At 41.1% G+C, this 13,051-nt stretch overlaps 1 protein-coding gene across 6 annotated transcripts in view; it reads right to left on the bottom strand.

The window, feature by feature from the left end:
• Positions 1-13,051, bottom strand: part of rimbp2a (RIMS binding protein 2a) — a 72,563-nt gene that overhangs the window by 30,607 nt on the left and 28,905 nt on the right. For all 6 annotated transcript variants that reach the window (XM_051938980.1, XM_051938982.1, XM_051938981.1 and 3 more), the window contains 2 exons: positions 4,976-5,065; positions 2,954-3,076 (listed from right to left, as the gene is read on the bottom strand). In XM_051938980.1, the coding sequence (XP_051794940.1) occupies positions 2,954-3,076; positions 4,976-5,065 (213 nt within the window). The remainder of the gene's footprint in view (positions 1-2,953; positions 3,077-4,975; positions 5,066-13,051) is intronic.

Raw genomic sequence — 13,051 nt, forward strand, 5'->3', positions numbered from 1 at the left:
CTTGTTGTGGATGTAAGAAAGTTTCAGATTTAATGTAAGTTAGCCAAAGACTAAGAAAGAATTTTCTGTTTCCGTTCTGATTAAGAATTATGCTAAATGTGCACTTTCCAACTCCACTGAAGCGCCTCGGGAAACACAAGGTCTTCTCAAACTACAGAAATTGGGGCAAGCAGCCAAACAGTGGAGAAATGTCACGAAAGACAATGTTCCTGCTGCAGAAGCAAATATTTACTGCAAGGAGTGAGACTGGTTGATGCCAGACTTATTCACAGATGAGACACTTATGTACGACAAATTAGCGTGTAGCTATGATCAACATTATCACGCTGGAGATGGTTTCATTCCCCTAAAATCAACTAAAAGATAGACTGAGGCCAGCTGGACCAGACTGTCAGCTTTCAGCGTACAGCAAGCAAAGCAATCAAAGACTTGGGAACAGATCTGTACAATCTGTATTGGCCTCTGTTGAAACCGAATCCAGCTTTATTTGAAAGAGAAAATGTTTGTTATTACTAGAGATTATTGCCGAAATAGCCACAAATTTGTGCAAAGCTGATCGCCATGCAGTGACCCTTGACTACAGAGGCACCTTTTGTCTTCATTTCAATCAGATTCAAAGATAAGCAGGTAAAATTAGAGTTCAAGTCTCCCAGAATTTGCCACAGATGTCAGAACAACTAAAAAATATATTAAGCTCTCCTTTAAAAACAGCTTTACTAGTCACTTTATCTTACATCTCGCCCTTTATGCCCTCTGTACCAACTGGTTTGACATGAAACCTTTTAGTTACCAGACTATGAAACTTAAAAAAAAAAAAAAGATTGGCAGTGAGGAATCTCATTATTTTTTGACTGAAGTATCCTTTTAAAAAAATCAAGGGGGTCTTTTTCCTGTTTTTTCCTGTTGTGCTTCTACCATCTCTGTTTTCTCCGCCCACATCGCCCCGTGTAATTTTCTCTAAATAGTCTCTTTGTCTCCATAATCAATGCACAATGAGAAAGTGACAAACCTCTCTTTGCTGTATCGGGGAGCGGGTCAGTTTTTTTCTCATATGGGTACATTTCTCTCTCAAATATCCTGACAAACAGACAATCGATAGGAGATGCGGGGAGGCGAGGATTTGTAATGAGATTGCCTCTCGCGGCGCAGTGAGACTGTGTCTGATTACTATTGGCAGGCCAGAACAGGATGAAAAAAGAGCCTCTCCATGAAACCAGTGACACTTCACCTCATGTGTTGCATCACTTTCCTTCTACAGTTTTCTTAGAAAACACATGGGGAGAGGGAATCTTTCCAGAAGAGAAAATTGGGGTCTGAAAAATCTCCAAACATGACGAATGGTGTGAGACAAACAGGACATGAACGAGGAACGCATCAACAGTGAAAGCATGAACACTGGAGAAATCTAGCGAGATATACAGTATGTCAGTGAAAAGATGGACAGACAGCCTCAGTGCTGATGATAGGGAGGAGAAGAATGGTTTAGATTTCTTAAGTTTTCTCCTCAGTAGTACAAAATGTGCAGTGCTTACCTTGCAGACATTGTTCAGTGGTCTGTTGAACTAAATTTAGACTCAAGCTCATGCATTTAATCTAATCCACAACTGGAAATGCTTAAATCTAATTTCGGTGGGCAGAACAAAGAAAGGAAATGTGTATGAAAAATGACACCCTGAAATCCTTGGTTTCTACAGGTCTATTATTTGGAGAAGCTCAGCACCGAGGCTCTTTTCTGAGATTTCCCACTGCACTCCAAATTGCTGTCTGACATTATTAAGTTATCTGGAGCTGAGCACACAAGGCTGTTTTACTCCACAGTCTTTGCTACAACTTAAACTTCCACAGCACTGCAGCAGAGATGACTCAGGAGAAAGACTCGGTGTTGTCGGAATTTCTCACCATTTCTGACAAATTACCAGAAAAGCCATCGCAAAGGGTCTTACTAAGGTGATGAGCCACCACATGCTGGCTTCTGATTGTTCCCTCTAAAGGGACAAGAGGGCCGTGTCAGCAAAACAGCCCCCAAAGCATAACACCTCACCGCAGAGGTCAAACATTCAGGCCTGTGTCATTCTCTTATTGTACGCCTCACATACACTCAACCACTTGTTAAGAATGTGGTGACTCATCTCACCATATCCTTGTTTTTCCGCATCTCTACAGACCAGCGTCTGTCATTTTTGCACCACTGAACTCGCAAATGTGCATTCATCTGTTGTAATGAGGGATTTATGCACTGCAACCGTAAAATAATACCCCCCGACTGCTGACACAGTCTGTTGGGGAATCTCTGGATTTGTTGGGTTTCTCTCTGTAATGTAATCTTGTACGGTCTTCTTCTTACTATGTGAAGTGACCTGAGATGACTCATGCTGGATAAATATAGTCGAGTGTAACTGAAATGAATTGATCACATTTTGCAATAGCACCCTCAGTTATTTGTGGAAGAGTTACACTTTCATTTTTCTTTACACATCGCACTATCAATGCATAGCTGTCAACCTAAATTTCTGACCATTATTATTAGCTGTTTTTCCCACAAAGTCAAATCCAGATGTCGTGTTAGTCACTATTCCTACTGAAACACTGGCCATTTCAGCCGTTTTAGAGACCGAAGCTCCTGCCATCCGTGCCCCAACAGTGAACATCTTTTTCAGAGTCACTTAAATCTTTTCCTTTTGTCATCTTGAAACAAAATCAGAATCAGCTGCCTTACCTGCTCTGCATTTTCATACGTGCACAGAGCATGATTTGATGTTTACTGTTTAATTGCACCATGCAGTGCACATGTGTGGAAGCATCTGCATTTATAGAACATAAAACAAGAGTTATACTGAAAATGCAAAGGCAAAGCACTAACTGACTGATTCCTCTCTAAATTTAAAGAAGGATTAAGGTGGTATTTGTATTCAGGGGTACATGGGATAAAAGCATAAATCCAGACCTGCCTCACCTTTAGAACCTGTTCCAGGTTATCCACTTTGCCCTGGAGTTGGCTCCTCTCCTGCTGGGCCACGTCTCTCTCCTGGCTCACTACAGCAAAGGTTTGTCTCAGCTGGTCATAGTCAGACTGCACCTGCAAGTTAAATCCAGACACAAGAATAAGGATTGTATATTATCATGTATACAATCAAGGCAAAGAAAAGAAAAAGTCAGTGGAAACAGAGACATAAAAAAGTGTGGAAAAAGTGAAGAAATGCACTTTGATTTCCTCTTTGTTTTCCTTGAAGAGTTTCGAAATAAGGCCATTATTCTGTTTTCTAAAGAGGAAAACAAGCATGCAATTTTTATGAGGTTTGCTCTTGCAGCAGACCTACTTTTTACATTTATGAATAGAGGCTGTCTCTTTTTTTGGCTGTAGGGTTGATTGAGAGTTCACAATTTGAAGAGAAATTAATCAGCACATTTCCATTTATCCGTGATGAGACGGAGCTGCTGACTTGAGCGTTCTGCCTCTCATTTCTTCATCAGTCAGAGGCCTTGAGCTAAGCCGGTTCCTCTAAAGGTGGCCTCACAGGATCGAGCTGAACCATCCCTCAGCCGCACAGCCATCATCTCATTAATTAAGAAAACAGATGAGCGCACAATAGATAAGCTCGCGTTCTCAAAGTGCATAAAACTGGTCCGCTGCAAAGGAAATGGGATCATTTATTTTGTGTGATTTCTGGCTGAATCCAGACTCTGAAGTGTTAGCACCATTCAAAGAAACACACGGAACAAGCAGCGTAACAATAATTATTCATTTTTACGAGCCATCGATAGTAATAACACCACATTTTATTTAGAAAACTGGTTATCCAGATACTCTACGTGCTCTACGTGACAAATTAAATGAGGTATATGAAGAAAACGCTCATCTAGTGATATAATATCAAACATTAAAAGCTGGTCGGAAAATAAAACCATGTGTTAGTATCAGTTTATCATTCACATAGTTAAAACTGTGGTAATATTTCAAATATTTCTTTCACTCAAAATTGACACCCCCCACTGGAAAATAGTTATATGGGTGGAAACAGTGACATTAACACAGCAAACCCTGTGATAATGTAAAATAAATTTAATGTTTAAGAGGTTTAAGGTGTTAATTTGCTTTCAAAACCATCATAAAATGCAGTTTTATTGGTTAACTCCCTTGACCACTAACAAAAGTGCGCCAAAGCCAACAGAATTTATCTTCTGTGATTACTTTCTGTAATTATATCACTGCTATCTTGCTTCCCTTCCTTTAATTTCTCACTCTCAGTTTCTTTCATTCGCCGTCTATGCACAGTCCAGTACATTTTTGCCAGTATCTTTGCCATGATTGCCCTCACAAGCCGCTCATTTAAACTCTAGACCAATCAAGGCTGGACATACTTTTTGCCCCACTTTCTTTTCATCTCCTTGCCCACCTTGTCAGTGCACAGATGGCATCGTTTCTTTTTTTTTTTCTTTTTTCTATTTTTTTGCGGCACTTTGGAGGGAAAAAAGCTCCGAGCAGAGTCCCTGGATACGTGTCAAATCTGCCCCCTCTGTGAAAGTCACTATTAGCGCCAGAGTAGCTAATCGCCTACCATCACAGACGGTCACTGTCTCTCCTTCTGGGTCTGTGCACGCGTTTATGTATTCAGATATGCATGTGTGAAGCCTGAAAATCGGGTGAGATGCAGCAGTAAAGACACAATAATAAGAACAGAAACACAGCAGTGATGTTTGCATGTGTGTGCAGATGTGATGTAGAATATAAAGATAGTGTATATAATGATGACACACAGCTGCAGGTGTATTGATCTGTGGAGACGGATCACGCTCCAACGTATGACAGAGCCATTTATAAGACACTGTGTGTGTGATATGTGGCTCCTACATGACTGATACTACAAACTAAAATAGATTTTACCGCTGACCATCACCTGGCCAGCCACTGATCATGATTGTTTGTGTGTGTGTCCATGCACCACATGTTTGTATGCTGCATGTGCGAACGTCTCACCTGGTCATACTTGGATGCCTTCAGGTGGTGGTTGATGAGCTCAAGGTTCAGACGATTTTTCTCCTGCAAGGCAGCATGGAGCTTTGCTTTCTGTGGAAAAGACAAAGAAACAAAAGAAAAAAGGACAAGTTTAGTGTCTTATTTGACACTGTTTTCCTCATTGCGTAGACTTTTATATCAGGCCGCATCACGTATGCAAGCCACACGGTGCAACTCCATCTTAAAACTATTATGTAAGTGACAGATGAAAGACTCAGGTTAATGCCGATCCCTCCCTCCGTCTGCATCCATGTGTGTGTGGATAAGCTTTTTCTCCGCGATGCTGTCTGGAGGACAAAACCCACAGCTGCATACTGTCACCCTCCATTTGGTATGTGGCATTAAGAATGAAAGGGGGGGAGAGAGCTGAAAAAGACAAGGGGGAGAAACAGGAAGCAAGAGATGGAGAGAGAAATTGATGGAAGAAAGCCGGGGTGGTAAAAAAAAAGAGCAACAGTGGGCGAGGGAGAAAAAAAAAGGTCTGAGGTAGAAATAGAAACAAATTGAGGAGTACGGTGAATAATGTCAGTGAAACCTCGCCAGCTCAAGATGAGATTAAGTTGCAAACCATGTAAAGGGATTGAAAGGAGCCGTGCACTTCCGTCTGCTCACTCCTCAGTCCACATCCACATTCAGAAGCTGTCATGCCGCTGGTGCTGCAGGTACTCAAGCATTACATAATTACGCCAGACTCAAAGTAGGCCAACTCTCTCCTCCTATCACAGCTCTGAGCATTCAACAATGATTGTACTGCGACTGCTCGTATTCTGGCACATAATACCACTTCATGCTGGCGCTGAGCTCACGCTGGCAATTGTCATTCTCAGCCTACTGATACTAAAATTCGGGTAAGAAATTTATAATAGCTGTCAGGCCTTCCCGCTAATCTGCTTTGTCTTTAAAGAAAAGTAGGAAGTTGATGACAGGTTTCATTTTCCAGGTAAGTCTGGTAGAATACGCCAGCACGGTTTTGGTTGACGATGTCTTATTGATCTGGAAATACTGCCTCCAAATAGAAGTTGCAGATTTATAATCAACAAATGAGTTCAAATATGGGTTGAAAATTCAGATCTTCCTGAGATTAAAACACAATCTGACTTGCAAAAAAGCTGCAGTCTGCAGACAGCTACAACGCTCTGCTCCACTACAGTGTATATAAATGCAAATATGCTCTCATGATCTTGACTTTTCTGTGCTTAAGTAAAAAAAAAGCGTCCATGCTTTGTGTGTCATCTTCTGCACAAGAAAAGATTGTGCAGCTCAGAGGTTTATGATCAAATTTATCAGAGCAAATCAAGGATCGCAATAAAACCTGGGCCAAGAGAAGGAAAAAAGGAAAACAGGCAGAGTGAGAGTCCAGCCAGATTCATTCATCTCTTTGTGTGCAGCCACAGAGACAGTCAGGGATGTCAGAGAAAGACACAATCAAAGCAAGACTTAGATGGAGAACAGACAAGGACCGGAAGAGACTAGTGAGTGAGTTGGCTTGCTGTTATTTATTGTGTAACTCTGTCTCCATATCACATCAGAGCTCAGTTTTCCGTCTACAGATCTGCACCTTGCTACAGTAGCAGCCACAAATATTATTATGGGTTTGAATGTTAATTAAGGAGCACATCATGAGGTGTCGGCTGCAGCTGTTTTCTGCACTGACACCCCGGGATAAAGGCTTATAGCAGAGGAGGCAAAGTTGGAAGGATGGAAAGGATGTGAGGATAATTGGAAAGGGTGAAAATTGACAGACAGCTCCGTCCCAGTTCAGCTGAGGCCCTGCAGCTGAGGCCGAACTCTAAACTTTCCTCCGCTCAACCTGCCTCCCTGAGAAAGTCGACGGTTCAGCGGAGGCAGTCTGAGTATGAAAACAAAAGGAAGAGAGAATGACCTTTAAAGGGCTTCCTTTTTCTGGGCCACAGGAATGATGTCTGCTTCTCCACTTCCTCCCACTTCCAGTGAATCACACATTCACAGCTCGGTTTAACACTCTGTAACATCTTGTAAACACAGTGCAATCCTGCGAAGCCGAGGGACACACACTTCTCCGTGCCAATTTAAACCTTCAATATGCACAAATAAACAGAGAAATCTGGTTTGGAGATGAAAAGGATATGCTAATGGGGCTCTTCTCTTTAGGACAAACATCATAGCAAGGATTTAACAGCACTCTGCGGACATCTGTTTGAGCGAAGGTGTGGCATGCATGTGTTCATGTGGGGATCTTTGCAAATTTCAGATCCATAAGTGTGTGCAGACAGAGTGGACAGGCCAGGGGGGGAAATAGCTCAACACCACTAAGAACTAATTCACTCTGACAACTTCTTTCTTGTTTCCTCTTCTGTCTTTTCACTCTATTTACATCTTTGCACACACACATACTGATGTTCACACTTTCTGTCCCATGACAATCATCCTTCTTTGCTTCACTGAAATAAATTAACCAGCATCTTTTCTACAACTGAGAGAACTTCCAAGAACTAAATAAAGCAAAGAGGAGGAGATGGTTAGCTTAGCTTAGGATAAAGACAGGAAACAGGCAGAAACCGGAAGTTTGGTTCTGTGTAGCCAAACTATTTTCCTTCTGTTTCTTTTCCAAACAAACTACTATTCTGGGCTGCACAGTGGCGTGGTGGTTAGCACTTTTGTCTTGCAACTTCAAGATTCCCGTCTTGGCCTTCCTAGGATCTTTCTGCATGGAGTTTGCATGTTCTCCCTGAGCATGTGTGGGTTTTCTCCAGGCTCCCCAGCTTCCTCCCACAGTCCAACAATATGCTGAGGTTAACTGATTATTCTAAATTGCCCCTATGTGTGAACATGAGTGTGATTGTTTGCCTGTACATGTAGCCCTGCGACGGACTGGCGACCTGTCCAGGGTGTCCCCTGCCTTCACTATATGTCAGCTGGGATAGACTCCAACCCCCCAAGACCCTGATGAAGATTAAGCGGCGTATCGATAATGGATGGATGGATGGAAACTGCTATTCTGACTGGATGTGTTGTTATTATCTTTACATCACATTATTTATTTGGTCTGGCATCAACTGGACTTGACATAAGAACTGGAAAGGTTCCAGGTAGCAGAAAAAGCACAGTTACCAATGATTCTGGTTATTATAACATCACGCATCACTGGATCAGCAAGTCTACGAGCTCCACTCTCCATACCAGGAAGACTTCTACCTCCAAGGTGTCCGTATGTTAAAATGTTTACTTGTCCTTCTCGGTTCTGTTGAACTCATTATGTGAAGTTCAGCAGAGTGGCAACTGCTTCAAAGTAGCTGAACATGATTTAATTTCATGTACTTAGTTGGATCCACTGACGCGTATTCAGACGGGTTAAATATGAATGGAGGGAAAATCTTAAAAGTAATTCCCCGCATTCCTCGCAGATCACATTGTTTATTAAAATGGAAATGTATTTCTGGAGTGAAGGTTTTAAATCTTGAATATGCTGGATTTTACAGAGATTAATTTAATTTGAATTTATTTAAGGCAACTTCAATTCTTTCAAATTTCAAATAAAACACTCGATAATAGGAATTAATTGCAGCATTCTAACATTGCAAGCCAGCAGAGGATTACATGGACCGGATGCTGGATTTGCTTAATTTAGAAATACACGTCTTGGATCATATCGGTAATGTTGAATGTTGGGTTTTATTATTTGACACAAAAAGGCAGTTTGGTGATCATGAAGAATTGATGAAGGATGAAATCATGAGTGCAGAGGTTTGTGTGATGGTGCCTGTCGATTCTAAATGGGATTCTTGTAGGAAGAGGATTGCTACTGTGTCCCCAGGAGGATTGTCATTAATTAGATGTCACGGAGGAAACATTTTGTTCCATTTAACCATGGGTGGAAAGACAACTGACAACATCTGCTGTCTCCAGTAAGAGCACAAGGAAAGTCACAAACACAGATGCACCATGAGTCTATTATGGTTCAAAATAGTAGCCATGACCCCTATATAGAATATTAAAAATATAAATATGTAACAAGCAATGCAAAATTCAATCAGAATATTTCAAATGCTGCAAAATATTTTGCTGCAGACAAAAGATAAACTGGAGTTCATGACTCCAGCTTTAGGGAAGACATCCAGATTGTAGATAAACTTTTGTACTTTAAGGCAAAGACTGCATTGTCACCCATTTTTCACCCACAAAAGAAATAATCTGCTCTGTATTTTTCTCAGTTCGGGACGCTTTTTTAAACTGATTCTCAAACAAAGCACTTCACACAGCTGCATCAGATTATTTCAATCTTGTTTAAATATTGTGATATTATAAACAGATTACTCCCTCTATTAAAATGAGTGGTTTAATAGGACAGCATACAGCTTTGTCTAACAACAGAGTGTGCATATGTGTGTCAGAGATTGTTTTGCTCTTGTGGTTTGATGCTGGACAAATGCAGTCTGAACCATGACTGTTGTAACATCTCTACCAGATGCTGCAAGAAAACTCTGTTCAGCACTGTTTAAGATCTGGAGCTTTCAGGACCATGGACAGCTCCTCAGCTCAACTTAAACTCTATGGAGGAAAGTTTTTCTAAGTGAAATCCTTCAGCTAGTTTTGTATCCTGCATGTGCATCAAGAAGCACATGTGGAGACAAGTGGGCCGCACATGAGACATTGTCTTGCTACCAGTTTTCCACGGATTAATTGTTGCATGTCAAGAAGACTTCTATCATTCTTAGTGTTTCAATCTGGCATAGGTGCACAATGCATTTCACTGTGTATTATACTATGTATAATATACTATGTATAATTGTGTTTGAATTTTGAATCTTCAATGTTGAAAACAAAATAGGATTTTTTTTTTTTTACTATGTCTTAGTACCTGTAATTGTCTGCTACCAGGCTAGCACAACCCCCAACACCAGTCCTCATCCCTACAGGTGCTATAGCTTCTGACTGAACTCCAAAGCTACAAGGCTCAAGCACCAGATACTTGCTGGCAAGCTGCCCTCAAACTCCAGAAGCGAGTCCTGGTTTCCTTATTTTGGTCAAAGTTCCCCCATTCCTTGGTTTATGATTGATTGAGGTCTTTGAATCACTCTTATTCTGGCCCCTTCCCTAGGACCAGTTAACCTGGGAAACACTACCAGGTGCTATTGGCTCGGACAACATAGTGAAACGCAAACTGCTTTACCAAGATAAGGTAAAGATTATTGGTTGGACTCATGCATGATACCCACAATGCATTTCAGTAAAATGTGGTAAATGGTTCACACTTACAGAGCGACTTTTTAACATGAGCTAGCTACAACAAAATGCTTTAAATGTCTTTCTTATTCACCTATTCACACACACTCACACACCAGTGGTGGCAGAGCTGCCATTCAAGATGCTCATCTACTACTGGAAACAACTTCTGGTTCAGTGTGTTGCTCAAGGACACTTTGGCACATGGAGGAACCAGGTACAAAACTGCTAACCTTACAGTGGACAATCCATTTTACCACCTGAGCCACAGGAATCCCCTCATTTGACGAGGCAGCTGTGAGAAATGACTATTCACAAAGCTAACGTTAGCTAACTCTACATATATTGCATTAGTTGCGAATGTGGCACTGTGTAATTGTAGTAACAGATATTAGGATATTTGCTCAGTGACAGATAGCCTTGCCAATGCAGATCTTAAATTAAAAAGAAACCATTCGCTGCCTGAAAGGGGGTGAAATCAAGCCGAAAGCACATGTTACTGTAACTGCTCTATAATAATTCAGATTACAAACCACTTTACAACAACGTAACATATCAAGAAGAGGATGCACTCTCAAGGTCGACTGTAACTTTATGACGGTTGTACATTGACACTGTGCGTCCCCACTTAAGGAATTGAACTGAGGGACATTTTGGAGGATTTATTATGTAGCATTAGAAAGGTCTGCGCTGCTGCATAAAACATGATATATAACACAGAGTTCTGTCCTCTGAAGGGCTTAGTAGGTGTTTGCCTTTTCACAAGAGAATGTGTGACTTCAATCCCACTTGATCTTCAGCCAAACATCAGCTTCTTTGGCAGGCTGTAGTAAGTCTCAAGAGCATTCTGAGATCAATCGTTTATAATGCTGTTAATACTGTGCATTTACAACACAGGCATGACAGCAGAACGACTGCTGTAGAATAGCTGCACGGTACTCTCACAAACCGGTTGGTTTCAAACTTTTGGGTGTTTTCAAAGCCTTTGGGGTTGTATTTGTTAAAGTTTCTTTAAAATCAGCGACTAAATAAAACAGTTCTGATAATTAAAAGAAAAAATCAATCGTGTGTGCTAGGTACAGGCCTGTAAAAGCCTGTCCAGTCATTGCATTCAGTTCGCATGAAGATGACCAAACGTTCTACCTGCCTGTCTAACTAAACACACCTGCCTACCTTCATACAGTCTGCCCATGCAGTCATCATTCATCATCTTTCACAAGGCATACAAACACACTGCAGCCAGCAGATAGCAAAAAAAAAATGGCAGAAAAAAGTGCAGACATATTCTACAGTTGCACCTAAACCCATAACATTTAGACTATTACACATACCGCATGTCCATTTGTGTATTTGTGCATCTTTCCAAGCTTTTTTGTCATCTCCATCCTCCTCCAGATTCATTATGTTCACACGTATCTGTGCATCTGTTCACCGACTGTCCATATTGGAGCCTTGTTGTGAGTCATTTAACAGTATTTACCTTATGTTAGGCTTTTGCAAATGTGCTGATGTAGACTATTTGCATGTTTTTTTAGACATGAGGTAGTTTTAATGTGCTGCCCTCCTCTCCCCATCGACACGCTCTCTCTTGTGGATTATTCCTCCAGCTGTGCTCAGACAGTCATGTTTTGGAGGAGTGACTGTGGAGATGAAGGGATAAGATTTTTTGGAGTTATAAGCTTTCAGAATTCTGTTCACTCTTGTTGAGGTTTATTGTCCTGTATACTACAAGTTATAAGGGACATTCTGTTTTTATTGTGAAAATCTACCATTCAGTGTTTTTTACATTACTAGTCTTTGCTTTATGCTTCTCAGGAATTGCAGTTCATGGTAACTGTCGCCATAACGTCTTCCATAGATTATTCATAAACATGTTAGTATAATATTCCTATTTATACGTCAGTTTCAGAGCATTATCTGCTGGCATTCCTCTACACTGTGTCTCCACAGGTTCCTTATTCACAAAACATAACCAAACGACTAATCTAGGTTTTATGGAAGGGGGTGTGTACACTCGTGTTCACACATAAACATACGTCACACTCATGAGACTGACGCCGGCGTCTCTACTATGTGGAAAATGTGGACGCAGATGGCACTGGATAATACCAATACAGTCAAGCGTGAGTTGAAGTGTGTGTGTGTGCATGCGAGCATGAATGAGTTGCATAACTAGCATCTCCAGGCATATATTAGCCTTAAGCTCCTCTGTACCCACAGTGTTCCAGACCAGAATCCTAGCATTCAAAATCCCCCCAAAATTATTCACGTTGCAATAAACACACACTAAATCAAGTTAATACCACAAGTTCCCACAGCATATAATATGCCAGTAATCTGAGGGAACCCCCTGTTGACAGTGAATATGTAAATAAAGGTTTGGAAAAAATATCTGAATATGAAATATGTGACTCATTCCTGCAGGTTTAATAATGTGGATGAACCAGAGCTTGAATGGAAATCCTGCCTACGCAGTCACAGGCATTTAATATTAACAATGTCTAAAGCCCAAAAAAACACTGTGGCAGCCGCAATTATATGCACATACAAAATCCTCCTTACAGGCAAAAAAATGCCTGCTTAGTAAAGGCACATAGTCAAGATTTGATCAAGAATGAAGCATGCAAAGACTCAAATCTGTGCACAAACAAAGGGCCGTCTGGGAAATGTAGTTTAGAGTTATTGTTCACCTCTTGAGCAAAAATCAAACAGCTGATGTTTAGCTCAAATGCCCGGCTTTTCTACACTCTGTTCTGTGTGTTTTGTGTGTCCTGCCTCTCACAGAGCAGGAGACGATCCAGAGCTGTGTGGAGGGAGAGGACAGAGAGGCAGGGA

The sequence above is a fragment of the Acanthochromis polyacanthus genome, chromosome 18, assembly GCF_021347895.1.
Source record: "Acanthochromis polyacanthus isolate Apoly-LR-REF ecotype Palm Island chromosome 18, KAUST_Apoly_ChrSc, whole genome shotgun sequence".
Taxonomy (NCBI): Eukaryota; Metazoa; Chordata; class Actinopteri; family Pomacentridae; genus Acanthochromis; species Acanthochromis polyacanthus.